We start from the raw sequence: 20966 nt of genomic DNA, 5'->3' as shown, positions 1-20966 counted from the left end.
AAAGGGAGTGCTGTTATGTTGATTCTATCTTCTGTTTTTATGTTAGTTTCTTGTTAGCTTACCCGTATTTTATTCTTTTCTTTGTTTGTGTATGTTTATTCCCTGAGAAATAATAATGAAATGAAAATGAAAAGTTTAGAAACTTGTTCACGTCCCGCCAAACCAAGCTGTGTTGAGCGCAACCGTTGAGGGCGTAGTTGCGCAATCATGGCGGCCTCCAATGCCAGCAAGGTGCAATCGTTGTACTCGGAGTTAAACAGAGCTGGGCAAAATGGAGATTATCAGAGGGCTTTAAATGCCGCTAATAAAAGTGAGTGACATAGCTAATGTTATGTGTAATTTTACGTGTTTGATCTTGCTAGAAAAAGTGTTCTTTTTCAAGGTTTTAATGAATCATATGGCATGTATGGTGAGCATATGCGTGAAGCAAACAGGTACTTCGGAGGGCTCCTAACTACCATTTTGCACGTAAAGGACTCTGGGTACCATGCGTGACCTTTCATAAATTGTTATTTGTTAACTCGGCCTATATTTTTAAGTAGGAAAGAATGTTGCAGCCAGAGTGACGCCTGTTTTTTTCATATATCATCTCAGTGAAGGTCAGTCATTTCAAAAATGATGATAAGACATGAATCTAGGATTGAGAAACATTTCCAATTTTGATATAGTCGTGTTCCCTAACCTGCTAACGTGGCGCACTTCGAAGCTTACCCAACTTTCCTCGTGTAGTGTTGCCAAACCTCTTTGTTGATAAACCTCAAATTCATGCAGTGAAATACTGGTACTTTTACCTTATTAATGCTTGCTATTTATTACCTCTGTTAACAATTTCGGTTTCATAAAATTTAATCCGAAATGCAAAAACGGTCGCGTCCGGAAATTTGGCACAAATTGGCGGAGTGTTCCCTAACGTGGCGCACTTGAATAAATCTCAGAAAATTCCAAATTAACATTTAAGAATTTCTGTAAACTTGAAAAATTCTGATCAATCATTATTATCTTTACTTACAAACCCAGCCAGATGTTTGTCAGAAAATTATTTTCGGGGCATTTTCAAAGGGTTCACTTTGCACTTGAAAATAAAATCGGAAAATCATGCCAAAATAATTTTTTCTTTTAACTTTGTAACGGGTAAATAAACTCCCGATTTATGAACGGGAGTATTTAGAACTTGATGAAATTTCACTTTCTGTGAAATTTCAGTTAAAACTTTTGCTCTAGCTAGGCGCTACAGGCGAAAAATAAAAGTGCGCCACGTTAGGGTACATCAACAATATAGACTTTGTACACAACCGCTGAAGTGGCGTCAGGTTGCCGGTTGCAACATTCTCTCTGGCCTAACACGAAGTAACAGTAAAGTATTAACACAAAAACGTTGTGAATGTTCGTGGAAAAGAATGTATCCAGACGCCTCTTCTTTGGTTGTGGTACAAAGTCTATGGAGAGTCAAATGCATTTTCAGTATTTTCTAACAAAATTGGAACTTTTTTTCTCAGTCTTAGAATAACCTTTTGGAAAGACTGTTGCACCCTGACGCCACTTTTTTTAAATCATATATTATCTCAGGGTATGCATGATGCAACATTCATTCCAAAACCATACATGTACAATGTATATCAGGCTCCATATTTTTTTTTCTCAAATTTCTTGGCAATAGTACGGAAGCGTATGTGACCATCCGTGTTACTGCGTTACTGAGATAAAAAAAATTTGGAAACATGGAATTCCGTGAAAGGCTATCGTGGAAACATTGAACACTGTGATAGCCTATCACAGAAATGTGGAATTTCGTGATATGCTATCGTGGAAACGTGGAATATTTACATGTAGATAGCTTATCACGGAAATGTGGAATATCGTTATAGCCTATCAAAGAAACCTAGAATTTGCTGATAGGCTATCGTGAAAGCATGTAATTCCGTGATGAGCTATCGTGGAAACGAGGAATTTTGTGATAGGCTAACGATATCATGGCATTTCGCTTTGCCACGATAAAACATCACGGAATTCCACGTTGCTGAGATACCCTATCGCGGTATTCCGCGTTTTCGTGATAGGCTATTACAATATTCCGCGTTTCCACGATAGCATATCATGGAATTCCACTTATTCATGATAGCCTATCATGTAATGCAGTAACTCGGATGGTCATATATGCTTCCGTACAATAGACCTTCATGGTCTTATGCGTATGATGTCATCAGTCCTATAGTGAGATGCACAACATGACCTCACTGAGGTCCAATCTCGCATATAACTTAGGAAAATGGCTGTGCATACCCTCTATGATATATATATATGACACTTTGCAAAATTATGGCAATCGTACAGTGTTGCCCCATTCCCTAGTTTAAAAGTATAAGAGAACAAAGTCCTACTTCAGCGGTTGTGTACAAAGTCCATGGAGAGTCAAAAGAAAGTATTTCCTAACAAAATTGGAAATGTTTTTCAGTCCCAGATTCATATCTTATCATAATTTTTGCAATTACTGAACTTCATTGAGATGATATGTGAAGAAAATCCTCTTTTAATTTATTTGACTTACATGTAGTACCAACAAACTAGTTGGTGACGTAAAAAACAAACTACCTTGGAATACCCAGCTCTAAGGCTCATGACATGGAATAACCCCATAAAATATGTGGCCAATACTGGACTACCTCCTTAAAAATCACGGCCACACTATCATGATCTGGAGTGACAAGGAGAACATTGTTGTTTTTTGCAATTTTTCACATTCAGCCTTTGCTGCTAGTTTATTTACGCTTTGGAAGCACACTCAGCTTCTTACTAGCAATGAAAACAAATTGGCAATCCCTAAGACGTCTACTTTTCATGTTACCCTTGGTTTGAAGTATGCATCTGGGTGCACATTTTTGCAAATTCATATGTGTGTGTGTGTGTGCGTACATCAGTAGCTACCACACATCTAGCTCCAAAAAAATTCTAAAATAACGACAACTAGGCGTGTGATTTTTCTAAGCGTGTGATTTTTCTAGGCGTGTGATTTTTTTAGGTGTGTAATTTTTCTAGGCGTGCGATCTTTCTAGGCTGATTCTGTGGTCCAAACTGCGAATGAACAATCTGGTATTTTTATTTATAATATTCATCTTGGTTTACAGTAAAGCCATTTCAAGAGCTCACAGAAGTATAATTTCAACATAAATGTATACTGAGGTGTGTAGTACAGAGGAGAGAGATTCAGGTGTGCGATTATTCGCACTTCCTGGGAAGCTTTTAGGTGGGCAATGGTGTGGGAGAATAAATTCTTTTCATACAATTCAGATATTTGGGATTATTAAACAATTTGGGATTTTTGTTTCGTTTTGTAGTTTTGAAGGAGTCAAGAAATGATGAGACAGCGTTTCATTGCAAGGTTGTGTGCCTAATCCAGCTCTCCCAGTTCCAGCATGCAATTAAAGAAATTGCCAACAATCCTGCTTTGGCAAGGTAAAACAGTATGGCATATTGATATCTTGCACATTTGTTTTTCAATCAAACATAATTATATAAATTATATAATATTGGATGGTTTTGAGGGGGATACAAGAATATATTTCACGAGCTGCAACAATATTGCACGAGTTGAACAATGTTATAGCGAGTGTAATATATTCTTGTATCCCTCGAAGAAAATGACATTTAATATTGTTGATATTATTATTTGATCTTGAACCGCAAAAAAATTATTTAAGGAGACTGTCTTTATTTTTCAAATTTCGTGGAATACTGTTCACTTACTGAAGCAAATTTCATGCCGCTCAGAGCTGGCTGGGTGCTGGCAAGTGTGTGTGTATACCCTGCTAGGCGCTGCGTCCCGGTGCGACGGTACAGTACGCTACGCTTTGTTGACAACTGTGAGTTTTTACGGTCGTGATTGTATGGAACCAGCGAAATTTGTTACAATGCCTGGATGAGGACAATATCAAAAAATTATATTGTCCTCATCCGAGTACTTTTACTGACATAATATTGCAGTCATCTGGGTATTTTTTTACGAAAGCATATAATACACCGATTTATTTGTTTTCCACTGGAAATCCGATATAAATAATAATGGGTATGGACTGTGTCATTCTCAATTTGCAAGAATTTTTAATGATTTTTTTTTCTCTTAATTGCTCTTAGTATCAGAAGAAAAAAAATCTTCTATGGATATGAAATTTACATATTTACTCAAATGTTCCAATATCCTATTGTTGGACTGCAGATCAGATCCTACGCAAAAGTAGAGCTTGTCCATTTTTTTAGGGACTCAATAAACGCACATTGCCTAAAAGTCACAGAATGGAGATCATCAGTCACTGCTTCTAATACTGGCCGTAACCTTTTCTTACTAGCTCAGAATTTGTTTTACATACCAACTTGCAACCCGGATCTTTCTGGGTGAAAGATATATAACAAAAACTCAAAGGAGTATAGGAAATCTGAAAAGGAAGTAGACAACTTAAAATAAAACTTTGAGAGCTCCGACGTTTTCATCCTCCTTGATTCTTTCGCTTTTACATTAGGAAAGATTCTTCTGACATTCAGGCCCTAACTTAATTACTTTTTCAGTCAGTTGGCAATTGTCCACGGATTTTTATTAATTTGAGTTATCATAGGAACCACATGTATTTATTAAATTTGAATATGTCAATGAAATCATGAGCTGCTTTTTTCTTTTCTTGGTACTTTGAAGTGGGCTGATGTTTGAAAAGGCGTACTGCCAGTATCGTCTGAACAGAATACAGGATGCACTGAATACTATCCAGGCTGTTGGCAACCCAAGCCCCAAACTCAAGGAACTCAAGGGCCAAGTGGTAAGGGGAAGACATTCCACACTCTTAATACAATTTAAACAAAACTGTACTTTTAGGTGGAGTTATGATCATGCTGTTTTAGACATTACAGCCTAGGGCTGTCCCGTATGTATCGAACATTCAAATATTTGATCAACTCAATATTCGAATAGCTGTTTACTGGTTTGAAGATGGACAGCCCTGTTTGAGTTCATTAATTATTCTGTTCCATGGCAGGTCACTAATATAACACACGTAATTTCTGTCATATTAAAACCTGTTTATGTTCTATTTCTTGCAGTTGTACCGGCTAGAGCAGTATAAGGAGTGTCTTGATGTTTACAAAGACTTGATTAAAAATACATCGGTAAGGTCAGATTATTAAAGGCACACATTGAATCACTTTAACTTACTTAATCCAGGTAAACCTTCCTGCCTGTACTCTCTATGGGCTCCGTGCGCCAACAAAAGAGGGCGTCCTTTTACCTAGCAACAACGTCCCATGGGCGGGACATTTCGCTGGTTGACGCGCACTGTTCCTTGTGTATGACACACGTACACCAGGGGATTTGTACTATGTACACGCATTGGCCGCGCTTTGCGCTTCTCGGCAAAATTGCAGTCAGGCAAGATGGCGTCGGTCGGCCACCCCCAACTGTACTTTCTTTGCCGTTGAGGGGGTACTTGTGAACGGAGCGGATATCGCCCAAAACCAACCCAGCACTCAGTGGCTTGTCAGGAATTGTCAGGGAATAAACACAATGCAATACAATGTAATCTACATCTACATCTAGGAAGGTTCTCATCAAAGCCTGTTCAGCATCTTAGATGAGGGAGTACAGGTGCTCCTGGGTTAGATTGTTGCAGGATATGAGACAGTGCCAAATCACTTCATAGCTGATCATAAAAGTTGTCTAAGAGTCTAGGAAAGCCAACTGGGTCAGATTGTAGACGTGGAGTCCAGGCAACGAGATGTGTGAATTTAAAGTTCATCCACGTGTCTGCCACGAACTTGCACATTATTTGTAGCAGTTGTAAGTTCTTGCTTACAACATTTTAAAATAACGATTAGACAATGGCAGGAAAGTCACTGCAGGAAAAAAAAATCATTTAAAATACTCCACACATACTTAGACTGTGCAGTATTAACACTATTGCCAATAATGAGTGGCCAGATTTGTCATAGTGTAGCAAGAACTTTAGCTTTTGGCCAACTGCCATCTCTTGGGATATTGACAAAGAGCCATGTTAAATTACTAGAGCACAAACTCCTCATACCCTTGCAAAGGCTACATTTGGAGGCATCCAGGGACCGGACAGATTGCATGAATACTAGGGCTGTGCATTGGAATCGGGTACCCGAGTACCCGACCGCAGATGTCAGGAACCGGTTCCACATTGGATCGGGTACCCGTAACCAACTTTACAAATTACGTACTAACTTCCCAGACAATGAAGAAGAAAGCTTTTGAATGTCATTTGTGGGGAATTTTCAAAATGAAAACCAGGCTACATTGGAAAACAAATCATATTGCATGTTTGTCATGCTCAAGAAAGTTGCAATTTGCACCGTAAAGATATTGTATAAGCTCACTGTACACACTTGTATTTTGCTGTATCGATGTACCGATGTGGTAGTATTATCATGCAGACCTTTATGAACAATCTGAACAGCAACTTCTGAAATTTGAATTTTGGGGTTGGGTTTTTTAAACGGGTACCCGGGTACTCCTGATTATTCTATTGGAAACCCGGTTCCTGTACTACCCATAAATAAACACGAGTTCCTATTAAATACACATGACCGTAGAATATTTTGAAATTAAACATTGTGAAATTTCACTGGTGAGTTATGTAATGTTAAGAGTACAACAAATGCTGCCGCATAGGCGCAGTTTCATAAGTATGAGCAAATAATCGGAAGTGCATGTACACACAAGCATGTTAATTGTGCTGAGTGAAATGAAATGCTGTCATTGTGCATCTCGGTTCGGGTGTATCAACTTCGTTTACGCAGTACAAATGCAGATATGCAAATAGCTGTACAAAAGCTGCTCAAATTTTCAAGCTTTCCATAGGTTTGTGCGCAAACCTTGACGTGTCCAGCAGGCTACACCGTGTACAGCAAATTAGCTGTCTTGTAATTAATGGGTTTTGATGACAAGTAAATGATGGTTTGAACCTGACCCATTTTCTGCAGTTTTCTGTACTTTAGTTTAAAACAGAATATCTTTACTGATTAGGTCTGCTTTATGACTTGTATTCTCCATAGGATGACTATGATGAGGAGAGAGCAACCAACCTATCAGCCGTGGTCGCTGCTCTGCAACTATGGCAACAGGAACCAGTGGTAATAATGGATGTCACGTTTACATGTACATTGTACACAATTGATTGTGGTAGATACATTACTGGGCAGGATCGATAAGCCAGTTTGGTATTTCAACTACGCATGCGCACAATGATATACGTCATGGGTCATTCAAGATAATAGAAGGCGTATGAATGCGCGCGGAGACGGTCGCATGACACGCTTATAACGTTAGTGACTTTATCCCGAATGACCTTTGACCTGGACTACTTCATTGAGATACGGAACTGGCTTAATCTGAGTACCTGTCCTGTGTCTGCACATATACTGGGTTAGGTTAACATTTAAATGGTGTGTAAAAGTTTCACTTGATTGTGTACAAATTAAACATGGATTTCTATCCTTATTTGCACTTCAAAACCCGTCAAGGTTTGCTTAAATACTTTTGCCCAGATAGTTGGCCCTTATTCTTCAGAACTCTCAAATTTCCTGTTGGGTATGGATGACAATTCAAATGTGATGCGATCAAGCTACATGAGTCGTTTGTCAACCCTGGTAAAAAAAATAAAATTATTACAGATTGCAAAAGAGCACAATCTCAGCATTATTGCTTTGAAAACCGCATGCTGATACTATCTTTAGTTTAAAAATTATGGAAGTCGAAACACCAAGAGATGTGATTAAGTGATGTGATGAAGTGGCCCTATTTTGGCCTGTTTCTCTACATTAGAATTCCTGACAAACGATTCATTTAGCTTGATCGCATCACAAATAGAGAATTTGGTTCCCTGCATATTTCTTGTGTTTGGTTAAAGCTCAGGGCAGATGGGTTTGGTCATGACTCACTGCTCTCCACAGTGCTCACAAAATCATTGATTTGTCTGCTTCAAGCTTTTCTGTAAGAATAGAATATCAATTAGAATAGAATATCAGTTAAAGCAAAAAAAATTCTTGAACGACTCCAACTTCAGGCAGATCTTGGGCTGAAGGAGGATACCTTTGAACTGAGCTACAACAAAGCCTGTCTGTTGCTCGGCCAGGGGGAGTATAAGCAGGCATTGGATCAGCTGGACCTGGCAGAAGAGCTGTGCAAAGATGGTTTGGAGGATGAAGCCGTAAGTTGCTAGAATCAGAATTTTACAAAATCACTCTCACACACTCACACTTTAGCTAAACCAAAATGTACTGTTAACTATCTGGTTCTTTAATTTACTGTTAACTATCCGATTCGTTTGTGTGACGTCAGTTCGTTTTAAACCGTGCCCACTGGCCATTAAGTACCATTGGAACCATTGGCCACATCTGGCCACATTTGAGAGGAAAAATCACAGTAACGAAATTCCATACCAATGTTGTCGGTATTTGGTTATTTTGACAGCATCATTCAGTGATGCTTGGTATTACAAAAATATTGTCACTGTATCATATTATTGAAATATAGTCCAAGCCTACATGTATGTTGTACCCAAAGTCCAAGCAAATTGGTTCATTTTTGTGCAGGAAATGACTGCGGATGAGATTGAGGCAGAGCTGGGCGTGATCCACGTACAGCGAGCCTACATACTGCAGCTGCAAGGCAAGACAGAGGAAGCCATGAAGATATACAATCAGCTCGTCAAGTCACGGTGAGAAACAACACCATTCACATAAAGGCACGAGCAAATTCAGTGGAGGGCCATTGGTCGACTAGTGGGCTTGGAAAAAAAACTTGTTCTCACTCAGTCCTGCTCCATAATGTAGTGAAGTAGGGGTACTGTGCTTGCCTGCATTGAACTGCTCTGTATATGGGCTCCGTGCACAAGTACCCCTTCAACGGCCAGAAAAGGAGAGTTGGGGGAGACCTAGACTGGTTCCCGGTCCATCCACTGTGTGTTTCGAATGATCCAAAGTTATTGGGGGAGGGGAGTCGTCTGCAAGTTAAATTTGAACGTATTCACGCGGCGACAACGCTTGACGCTAAGATGCTAGGGCTTAGCTTAGTGCACATATAGGATAAATAAGTCGTGCGTACTTCGCACGTGAACCAGTAGAGCATGCACACGCAGTGTCCCTTCCATCCAAGGGGCTCTTAAAAATGGTAAAAAATTGGCGCACGGAGCCCATACATGTCATCATTGTGAATTTCTTAATTTAAATGCATTTGGAGACAGTTTTGTACATCATGGCACATTTGTGTACAGGATTTGATGATGTGAATGTGACGCTGACTTTCTGCAGACTGTTCTATTCTGCACTGCATGTGCATCACCTGAAATACGGTGGTTCAAACGTGCTAATCTTTACAATACGAGTATTAAATAACATGGGAAAGATGCTCGGGGCTGTTTTGCCAACATTCATAAAGTCACAGATGATATGGTCAATAAGTTGCTTTATATATCGTGTCTTGGATACTGTGATTTCATTGGTCTAGAATGGCCCTGTGTCCCGTCTATAAAAGTGACTGTTTGCTTCATATACTGCGTTGCATATATATTATCTACATGTATTCACTTCATTGCATATATTGCCTGCACGCGAAGGATGCATTGGTAGGGCCCACGCGCCTTGCAACAGAGAACTGCAACCTCTCAAGCTCATGTCTGGCAGGAAAACTCACAGTAATCAAAAGATTACACTGCAGTGATGTAATTTATTTCCTGCATAGCGAGTTCAAAAACTTCCTCTTGGCCTGATTTAACAAAACAGTTGTCTACAAAACAATTGTTGTTGGGGCGCATAGCACCCTCGGCTTCACCTCGTGCTATGCAACCCTCCTGCTCCGGTGTTAAAACTGTCATATCCCATATTTTAACAGTCAGCAATGTTGAATATGAAAGGCGTATTCTTTGCATTTTAATATACAAAGTTCCTTTTTCTGTATGCAGAATTTCTTTTTCTGTACATTACAAAGACAACATTCTTGTAATTATTGTCCTGCAAAGGAGATATATTACTTGCAAAACAGATAAACGAGGGAAAGGTAATATTGAGAACTTAGCACTGGGATAATTAGCATACAAATGTAACAATGAGAAATTCTGTTCATTTTTCATTGTTCTATTGACATGGTTTGTGCTCCTTGTTTTCCCAGACCCTCGGACATTGGCTTGATGGCAGTTGCTTCCAACAACATTGTCAGTCTAAATAAGGTAAAATGTGAACAAAACATGTTAAATGACATATTTTGGCCATGTCTATGGTATGTGCCTCGCATGCGGAGTGCTAATAATCTCCTTCTATGGAGATTGGCGAAGCACATACTGAGCGATGTGGTGCAGAACGCAGCGGTGTTTTACAAGCGGTTAAAAACCACCCTCATAACGGGCTCTCGACCAGTAGGAATGGGTAAACTGTCTCAGGTATTATGAATGCTATATAAATTGAAAACTGTTAAGGACAAAGGAGAAACGGCTTACAACCTTCTCTCTCATTTCATTGTAAACATCATGTTGTGAGATTGAAATGTTAGGCTTGTTCCTAAATTTATCCTTGAGTATCTCAGAGGTGCCTGTTGAATTTTCATTGGCAGCGTTGGTGGCTAACGCAGTCAATATGTTTCACTAGACAAAGTCTAAGTCATTTTGTATCGAGAGCGTGCACTCAAAACGTTCTTTTTTTTTTCAGTTGCAATTTTCATTATGCGTGTAATTGAACTTTCTGATGTATATACACTGAAATCGCGATAAGTCAAACTCAGAGAACTTGAAACTCCGTTTTTCTGGAAGTGATACTTCATTCCCGTCAAGAAAATAGGATAATATGTACATGAATAACCCCGCAACTCGAAATGCCGTACCTTCATTTAACTCAAAGTTTTGTTGGGACAGTCCATAAGAAGCTGCAACCTAAACAGTCACAAAGAAGCATAAAAAGATAGCAAAACTTTTTCATTAGTCATTTTTGCGGAACGCACTTCTTCTTTTCACGTGGGGATGCAGCGTACACAGTGCCATTGTGATCGGACTCCTGTCTGTAACCGCAAAAAAATTCCTGGCTTTCAAGCCAGATTGCTACCTGTGGCCCAATTGGAGTTAGCCTTAGATCGCTACCACTGGCCAAGCTGCAGTTTGCACGATAGCGCGCCCTCTACTGATCAAATAGGACCGGTCAAGTGACTGCACATCGGAAAACCCTGAGTGTGGTCCGTGCGAAGCATCGTGTGATCACTAGTCTAGACTAGACAACGACAAATGACACAAAGTAATAATTTGCTTCACAAAGTTACACAATTTGAGTGTTTTTTTTTACATTGATCACTAGAGCAGACATTTTTAGGTAAGAAAAATATATACTCTGACCAAAATGATGATTTATGATTGAAATATACATTATTAAATTGAATTAACAAAAAGGAAACTGAGCCACATAACGTGTCCATTTCATAGCCAGGCATAAAGAGTTACAGTGAAACCCATTCATGTACTTGCATATGCACGTGATCGTAGAAAAATTAGGGACTTTGCTTAACTCGAACTTCAGATATCTTGACTTTTGTTGATTTAATGACCTGACATAACCTCAGTCACAGCTTTAGATTGACCCTACTTGATTTGAGTCACAAAATGCAGTTGCTCATCGCAACACTGACTCCCCTTCTCTGCCTTTGTCACATTTACACAGGACCAGAATGTGTTTGACTCCAAGAAGAAGATCAAGGCGACTACCGCGGACGGCCTGCAGCACAAACTCACCTCAAGTCAGCAGTCGGCCATCGCTTACAATCGCTGCATCCTAATGCTGTATACCAACCAGGTGAGAGACAAACCTGAATTGAAACGCAAATTTCTGTCCCCCTGCCAAATGTACAAAATTGTTATCATACAATGTAAGTGCAAAATTCCATAGTTAGTACGGCCATAACAGTTTGTCCATTGTTCATCTTCCATGAACTCAGTTGATTACAATATAAAGTCAGGTCTCGGCAAAGGTATAATTGACTAAAACCGGCATACAGTCACAGTAGAATGTCCATTTAACAAACACAATAGGGTCCGCAAAATACTAATTGTTGTAGTGGTCTGTTGCTATTGATATTTTCAGCTTCCAGTGTACAACATAGTGACACATACAAGTTTGGAGCTTTGTTCATTTTATTGCGTTGTACTTTACAATATTGATTTTGACTGTTCCTTGGGAAGAATTCCAAACATGGACATCAATATTTGTTTTCCCTGCAGTGACCTATCAGGCATTAGAAAGTGATAACATGTCCTAAAAATTCAAATTTAGGGAAAATATTGAAGCATTTACTAAGAAAACACTTGGAATTTGCCAGACAAGTTTCATAGGGTTTGTGCACAGTGTGTCAAGTGATGTATTGAACTCTTGCCGGTACTTTTGGTAAAATAGAATTTGGTCGACTTTTGTTTGGTTTTGGTTTTTTACAACAGTATGATCAGTGCAGGAAGCAGCTGCAGCAGTTGAGGGTGTCATGCCCAGACAGCGACATGCCGTGCTTGGTGGAGGCTGCGTTGCTCTGCAGGGAGAAACACAACGCTAAGGCAGTGCAGAAAGTCCGGGTAAGGGGCATATATTAGCTCTGTCTCAATAAAACAATTTGTTTTGTTTCCGATGGACAACAAGTTGGCAAGAATGTAGCCAGAACTTTCATATGGGGACTTCAGCCTGGAAATGCCCTAACAGTTTCTAGCCGCTAGCGGGATGCCGCGCTTTGTGCGGCTCCTGCTAGCTTGTCAGAGCGCCCTCATTTGACGTATTTGAGAAGGGGTTCTTAATACAGTTAGGTTTCGAAATAGCGAGGTGGAGAGCACAGACTGCAGACTTTCTGACTGTAGTTGGCGCTGCTCATCGTAGCCTCTTCTTTCTGACACCAACATGATTTTGTAGATGAGAATCAAATATAGGGGCCATTACAGCCTCCCACAACCCCAACAAGTGAGGCCTGACCTGTGGACATTGCCTTGTCAGCAAAAATGCAATGCAAAAATGAAAATCCTATTGGTTATTGTCCTTAATTTGATTTCCCCTTTCATAAAAAGGGGGCGGTGATATTCAGGCAGCTTAGGAAGGAAAATTTGAAAACAAATAAAAGGGTGCATTTTGATGTGACCACATACACTTCCGTCTTTACATAGAGTGCAGAACAAATAGAAATCACTCGTCTACAGTGTGTATTGTGCCTGCGTGCTGTGCCCATGACTTTCCCGGTCCTTCTTAAATGCCGTGTTGTTATTCTGTCATTGCAGGATTACATCAAGAGCAAACCCAGCGTTACACTGCAGGTCAAACTGACACTGGCTCAGCTGTATATCATGCAAGGTATGGCAAGGGAATCACTACTGTGCAGAAGTCAAGTCTTTCAATAGTAGCATCTGATACCGAGCCTCTATTTCTTTGCATTCTCTCTACAATCATAGCACCAGAAGTACTGAATGGTCCATTTTGTCAAAAGATTGCACACACTTGCCAATATTATTTCATATAATTGTGACCGTCACCACAAAATGAGCATGAACTCAGACGTTTTAAGAATTGAGAATTGTTTATATTTGTGGTCTAGCGGTAGAGCATAGGATTCGTGATCTTGAGGTTGTGGGTTTTCAGAGCTCCGCTGTGGCCATATGTGTTGTGCCCTTGAGTAAGGCGCTTTACCTCAATTACTCCTCTCAACCCAGGTGTTAAATGGGTACTGGCATTATTCAAGTAATGCTGGGACGGTAACAGACTTGCTGTGGAGGAGGCGTGTTGATCCTCCTACAGCAGTAGCATTACATTGCGTCTGGCCCAATTGCTTTGAAAGAGAGATGGGCACTCCGTTCACCCCCTTTACCTTTTATATATTTGGACTCTGCAGAACTAGGGCTTTCTAATGGTATATAACATTTGGGTGTTCTGATTTCAGTTATGGAAATATAGACTGCCTACTAAATTGAAGTTGGATAAGTACTTTTGGAGAAAATCCCAATGAAAATGGCATTTTAAAATCCAACTTACATACTTGGATGAAAATAAGTTTTAAAGATGTTTGATGGGATAAAAATTACTGTAAAGGTAGAACGGGACATACAGATTGAGGTTCAGCTGTAAACGAGGTTCACTCCTTGAAATTTCACTGTTCTGCAAAGTGGTAATTTCCGACTTTATGCTCATTTTGTGATGACAGATCACAATTAAGTCAATTGGCACAACTCTGGTACAAAACGATAAAGAGAGACTAAAATAAAACTTTGTAATGCGACCTCAAACATTGGCTTGTGAAATACATCAGGACCTCATCTTTGGAAATTTTGGCCCATTTTGTTGGCTACAAATTATGTTTCTTTTCAATGACGATTTCGTGAAGCTGTAAAAACAAACATGGAACAGCCATCAAATTTGCAATTTTGATGCGTCTTGCTTATGATGCATTTAGTGAAATCGGTCTCAGGATTCATCTTAACTAGGATCGATCTTAGAGCAGGGACTCGTCTTAAGTCCTAAGATGAGTCGCAAGATAATACAAGTTTTGTGAATTTGCCTCCTGGTGATAGGGTTCACTATCAACAAGACGATTCAAATCCAGTCTTAGGAACTCTGACAGTGCTACCCAGGAATTCCCGAGCATACCTCACACTCTCGCATTATCTTAAATACAGCACACGTGAGGTATGCTCGGAATTTCCTTGGTAGCGCTGCCAAAGTTCCCAAGACTATTTTGATTCATCTTGTTGATAACCTGTATTACCACAGCAGCGTTACCCTGTTTGTCAGTGACCAGCTAGTCAGTGTCCAGTCTGGGACCCAGACTACAACCTGACTTGCTTGCCCGTGACATATTTGTGCTTATATAAGAGGGCAGTTACGAGAAAAAAAGAAAGAAAACTATCCTACACTTGATTTGCATGTCCTTTTCAGGGAACGTAAGCGAAGCTTGTGAGGTGTTGCAGAAGTTGGACGCAGACACCTACAAGCCTGGCATTGTGTCCAGCCTGGTGGCGCTCTACACTAACCTGGACAATCCAGAGGGCGCTATACAGGTGCTGGACAAGGCTGTCGAGTGGTACAAGCAAGAAGGGGTGAGTAGGGTTAACCTTAAATGTATTATCAAGTTTCTTTTATGTTTTCATATAACGTTTTGCCCTTCACTGAAATAATGTATGTGAGGACTGTGTGCTATGTGCTCTTTGAGGACAAGCGAGGACAAAAATGAAGTTGTGTTGGTTGGCCTCGAATTTGCAAACTTCTGCTTACTAGTGCAGATGCCTATATCACGTAACCCAAATATTACAAATTATCTAAATTCCATTAAATTGTAATCGGCTGGGCTTCAAATATTCTGTTTTCAGTGCTTTTTGTTTAATTGTAGATGGATATTCCATTGTAGAATTATGAATTTTTTTAGCAGTATGACATTTTTTTAGTAATGCAATGATTTGTAAAAGTTGGAAAAATTTCTCTAAAAGTTGTCCTTCTCAGTATTGAAAATTTAGCAGTGTCACCTTCTTTCTTTATTGGTCGTATTCTGAACATGACAGGTATTATAATTTTGAATTAACTGTACAACAAAAATAGGGGGAGCATTGTTTGTACATATATGACCTCTCCTCATTTCTGTCTGAATTCACAAGAACATGTCACAAGAACGTGTGCATTAAATTTGTATTCCAGTGTTGCAAAGGATTTGTTTCTCATGGATATGATGATAATAATTAATAATATTAATTTATTCATTTCTAAAGTGCAGATTCCATAAAATATGTTCACAAGCGCATTACAATTCTTGAAATTCTTAACGCCACTGACAAATAATAAATTAATTCAAATAACAATAATATTATGGGAAATTGTACATAAGGGAGACATGCCCATATGGTTGTGCACAGATTTTTTTCTAACTTTAATGGCCCCTAACCCCTATTTCCCTTATCCTTCCCAACGAATTTTGGTTTTAATAGTTATGTTTAGGAACACGAGCAATCAATCTAGTTTATGGCATTTAAATTTTGCCTCTAAATAGGAGTTGTGACATTATGGAGGTATTGAAATGTCTCCTTAACCCTAACCGAACTCAATCCATCAAAGTCCAACAGCAGGTGTTGTTGAAATATGTTAGAATGGGAACAGTACCCCTAAACTAGTCCAACAGTGTGTGTGTACGATTTCCCATGCGGGTGTTGGAATTTGCCTGGATGGGTATGGTTCCTAGTAAATTATGCTAGGGAGTTAGGGTTATTGTCCGGTGTCTCCCTAAGGTATAACTTATGACAAAAAAGGTATCCTTAAGGGTTCATTGAGAGGAATTGAATTATATACATATACTAAATTAATTCCAATAATAATACTGATTCATTTACTGTGCATATAGGAGAAACAGAGCGAGTTGAACACCCTTCTGAGAGAGAATACCAACTTCAAGCTGAAGCATGGCAAGTCTCAAGCTGCCGTCAGTATGCTGGAAGACCTGAGAAAGTTAGTACCTACTCCTTACGAAATGTCTGTCCCTTAATAGGACCTTGCTTTGCATATCTATAACTTAAGCCTAACTCTCCCAGATCATGCAAAACCCACCAGGAGGATTTTGTAGGATTGTGGAAGTTAGAGCTCGGCCACTATTTCTATACATAGGGCTTGAAATCCCTTGAAAGTTAACTTACAAAGAATGTGTCCATTGGGTCATAATTTGGTAGAATAATCTCCTTTTGTAACATCAAATAATCATGATTTTAATTCGTATTACTAGCTCTGTACAAACTTTTATGTTATTTAACTTCTGTCATTGTCCTTGTAATTGTTAGAACTTTGTTAATTTCTCACAGTGGGGTCTCCACTCGACAAGCTCATGCTTTTTGGAGACCACCATCTATAGCATAGCCTCTCTACTGTCTTAGGGACACAATGTGCTATTTACTAATGCTGTTGTCTTGTTTTTTGTAACCAGGGCAAATCCAGATGATGTTAGAACCCTAGCACAGCTCATCTCAGCTTACTCCAAGTTTGACCCCAAAAGAGCGCAGGAGTATCCTTTTGGCAGGCATTTGCTGAATTCCTTTTAACCCCTAGTAAAAGAGGCACTTTTTTAACCTTCTCACAGCAGTAGGGGATAGATTCCAACATCTCCTCTGATCCCTGCTTTGTATGAACACATTTAATTTCAATTGCCGTTTGCGAGCTAGCCACGCCCCTTAGACAAGTTTTGTTTGTCTCAGATTTTTCGCGTCCATATGTATATCGTGTAATTGGACAATATTTCACAAGGTGCATTGACGCGATTCTAATACGATAGCTCAATTGTGTGTGTGCTGCACAAATATCCATAAAGTGAAGTAAAAAATTTCAAAGGAGCAAGGAGGTTTGTGATAACCTTTTTTCCATGCTCAATCAATGAAAAATTCAGCAGTAAAACTTTTATAATTGAAAGGAGTAATATTGAATATAAGCCTATAATGCTTTACAAAAATGAAAGTCCCATCTGCTATTGGCTGTGTGCATAACTACCTGAAAACCATGTTTGCTACTGATGGACATTATCAATTCCATCATGTACCATCTCAAGATTTGAAGACTGAATATTTTGGATTGGGTAGAAATCCAGAATGTGGCACATACTCAAACCGTTCAACCAGTCAAACATTTACACACACTCTCAGTTTTTACGGTGGTTTTACCTGGTTGGTCACTAATGTAATACTACAGAACACTATATGCTGAGTACTCTACAGAGATTTTAAAAAAACATGCTTAATTGGGTGGGATACTCCATAATTCATAGACTGGACACCTGACCTCAAAGCACAGATGTATATGAAAACAGGCAACAGCCTCCTGCTTCTGATGTCTTATTGTTGCTATGCATAGGAGATCTTATTGGTTGAGCTTTCACGAACACTCAGAACAGAGATATCTGTGCGACACATCCAATTTGATATTTAAATTAGGTTGACCCTTACATCATAGGTTGACCTGACAGTTGACGTGCTGCCTGGTATCAAACTGTAAATGGCTGTCCACAATAATCCATCATTTGGAGTCTGTGTTCAGACTACATACTTTGTAGCAGTATTTCCTCCTGACCTTTGACCTCAAGACTGAGCCGTGAGCTGCCCCCAGTGGCGGCCTTGTCAGGCGCGGTGGACGTAGACGCCCTGGAGACCACGCCCCTCTCCTTGGCCTCGCGCCAGATGAAGAAAGCTGGAGGCAAGACAGAGAAAATGGAGACGGCGGAGAGTAAGACTGCAGCATCGATCGTTAAGAAGAGCAGAAAACGCAAGAAACGTAAGTTGTTCTGGACTCTCTTCAAGCTGATTCATGCTGATTGATAGAAATATTCATTGAAATGCTAATACTTATTCTCTTCATGTGCCTTATTCACGAGTCGGCTATATTGAATTGAATTTCAGGTAAAAGCTTAATTTTTAGAACTTGCGAAGAGAAATGAAAGCAACTTAATGTATAATCTTCAATGAATAATTTGAAATTTGTAATTAAACATTCCCTAATGTTTAAAGCCATATTTAAAAAAAAACAATGACAGTAAATTAAGGCTACATTGTGCCTGCATAAAAAGCCTGGCCATCCCATTACACAGTTAACAATTTCTGAAATACATTCAGGGAACTCGACAAAAATGGCCAACTCGTGAATAAGGCTCATTGTGAATGCAAATGCAAAGCTTGGTGATGTCAGGCAGTGTTGGGGCAGCATTTGCCAGAGTTGAATGTGAAAACCTTTTCCATATTTTTTGAGTACAAACTTTAACTTTCATTTTCCTGTTGACAGCAAGTCTGAACCCAGCATTCAGATTAAAATATCTGGATATGAAGGGCCCGCTGTTCAGTTGGGCCTCACAAAAGATAGGCCCTACTTAAACATATACAAAGAAATGAGGTTTGGATTTTCAGAAATTGTTTTTGTATTTGGTGAACATTAAACAGTTCCCAATATGATGAATTTGATATAAATTATTGGTAGTCACGAACTAGCGTATCTCATGTGTCACAGCATGAAGACAAATTTGTCATATTTCAACCTAATACAAGATTCATCAGTAATCTTCTTTAAAGAAGGACAAATTTAGTTCCCAGGACAAAAGTAGGGGAAGAAAATATAAACTTCAAGTACCACTCTCACTGTCTCTGTCTACGTTGATGTGTTTGTCACACGTACGTTTTTTCATGTTCTAAGATATATGTAACACATGAATTGTGCTTGACTGCAGGACATCTCCCAGCAAACTGTGACCCTAGTGTGACCCCTGACCCAGAGCGTTGGCTACCAATGCGAGAGAGGACCTCCTACAAGGGCAAGAGAAAAACAAAGAAGGGAGCTATTGGCAAAGGCACTCAAGGTGCTACGGCTGGCAGCAGTGAAATGTAAGTAGTAAACATGAGGAAAACTTACACAGAACCACGACCATAGAACCACAGAACCAAACTATAAACAAGAAAATAGACTGGGTCATGAAAGCAATCCATATAAAAATAATAATAAGAAGAAGAACCATAAGTTCTTATAAAGAGCTATTTCATATTGATCACAGCGCTCTGACAAGCATCAAACCTCATTTGATTGAACATTCCAGAAAAAAAGGATGATCTAATATCAATGATCATGACTACTACTAAGTTGGAAATAAGTGGTTCTTTTAGTTCTTCCTAAATGATTGAATAGTGTCTAACAATTTGATTTGAGATGGCAGTTCATTCCAAAGTTTGGGAGCTGCGTTAGTGAAAGCTTTGTCACCAGCAGAATTTAATACAGTCCTATGTTCAGCAAGAACAGTGCAGTCAGAGCCAAAGCGAAGGCCAGGTCATTAAATACACTTCCTGCAGTGCACATGTTTAGCAAGGGAAGCACGGTACCGAGTCTCTATTTCTTTAACATTTCCTTCACAAATCTGGCAGCCATATTGCTACTAACTAGCTTTAGTAAGTTTTTTTTTAAATTCTTTATGCTGTTTTTTTCTATTGAAATTTTCCATGTTCTTCCTTACTTTGACATAATTGTGACAAGTCTTAATTACTGAATGTATACTTTGGATTGGTTCAGCATGATTGCTAGTTTGTTTTGATTATAAAAAATATTTTGATTTGTTTTTACATATTTTATTTCCAGGGATGCCAGCAAGCCCAGTACCAGCACCCCCAGCTCCCCCCGCGCCGGCTCAGCTACGTCTTCCGCCCCGACGACCGCATCTTCTGTGGCAGGCCCGTCACCTAGGCAACAGAAACAAGGAGGACAAGGCGCAAAGAAGAAGCAGAACAAGAAGAAGAAAGGAGGCCAGAAATGGTGAGCCAGAGAAGACATCAGAAGAAGACGGCATGCTCATGCCAACCCGAGGTCCAAGATGGATACTTGGAGAAAATTTTATTCTCTATAAGTTCTAAATTTTCAGATTACTTGTTTTGCATTGCATAGGCAATACACTAAAGGCTACACACGTCAAAGGGAATATACAACATTTGAAAACATCAAAAAAACGAAATGATCAAATTATCATGAAATATCTCACTGGATTGTTACGGAATGACAGTCCAAAGCACCCTGTAAAATTGTGGCTCCTGGTGTGCTGACATTTTCAAGAAAACTTGTATTTTTCCAACGCTGGTCGGCCGACCAGCATTGGAAACAACTGGCTTTTTTTTTCAAATCCTGCCCCTAATTTTTCTTATTTAGTTATTTCACATTTTCTTTGCAGCCTGCTAGACTGATTCTCTGACCTTACAATTCCCCAAAGTCTATAAATTGCTCTGTTTAATCTTAAGTGCGGTCAGGGAACCAGACTACAAGAACATGGTTGGTTTTCTTGAATTTTCCAGCATCTCCAAACCCAAAAAGTCATTTTCACAATATTTGCTTTATCATACTAATCCTCCAAATCCATTTATTTCCGAAAAATTGCAGCAAAAGCAAATGTTGTACATTCCCTTTAAATGTAATGCATACCATTTGCACAA

The 20966-nt window shown here is 39.4% G+C and overlaps 1 protein-coding gene across 1 annotated transcript; it reads left to right on the top strand.

The window, feature by feature from the left end:
* Positions 1 to 177: 177 nt before the first annotated feature.
* On the top strand, positions 178 to 20478 carry LOC119735677 (signal recognition particle subunit SRP72-like). Its single transcript, XM_038209500.1, has 17 exons — positions 178 to 310; positions 3333 to 3450; positions 4682 to 4802; positions 5083 to 5148; positions 7054 to 7131; positions 8064 to 8207; positions 8593 to 8717; positions 10166 to 10223; positions 11695 to 11826; positions 12465 to 12593; positions 13281 to 13353; positions 14929 to 15089; positions 16379 to 16482; positions 16952 to 17029; positions 18098 to 18285; positions 19229 to 19382; positions 20125 to 20478. Exons 1-17 carry the CDS (start codon positions 208 to 210, stop codon positions 20300 to 20302), a joined length of 2010 nt encoding a protein of 669 aa, XP_038065428.1. The 5' UTR covers positions 178 to 207; the 3' UTR covers positions 20303 to 20478.
* Positions 20479 to 20966: the final 488 nt, after the last annotated feature.

The sequence above is a fragment of the Patiria miniata genome, unplaced genomic scaffold, assembly GCF_015706575.1.
Source record: "Patiria miniata isolate m_02_andy unplaced genomic scaffold, ASM1570657v1 HiC_scaffold_10, whole genome shotgun sequence".
Classification (NCBI taxonomy): domain Eukaryota; kingdom Metazoa; phylum Echinodermata; class Asteroidea; order Valvatida; family Asterinidae; genus Patiria; species Patiria miniata.
Note: the sequence above shows the minus strand (reverse complement) of the source record. Positions and strands in the feature narration are given on the sequence as shown.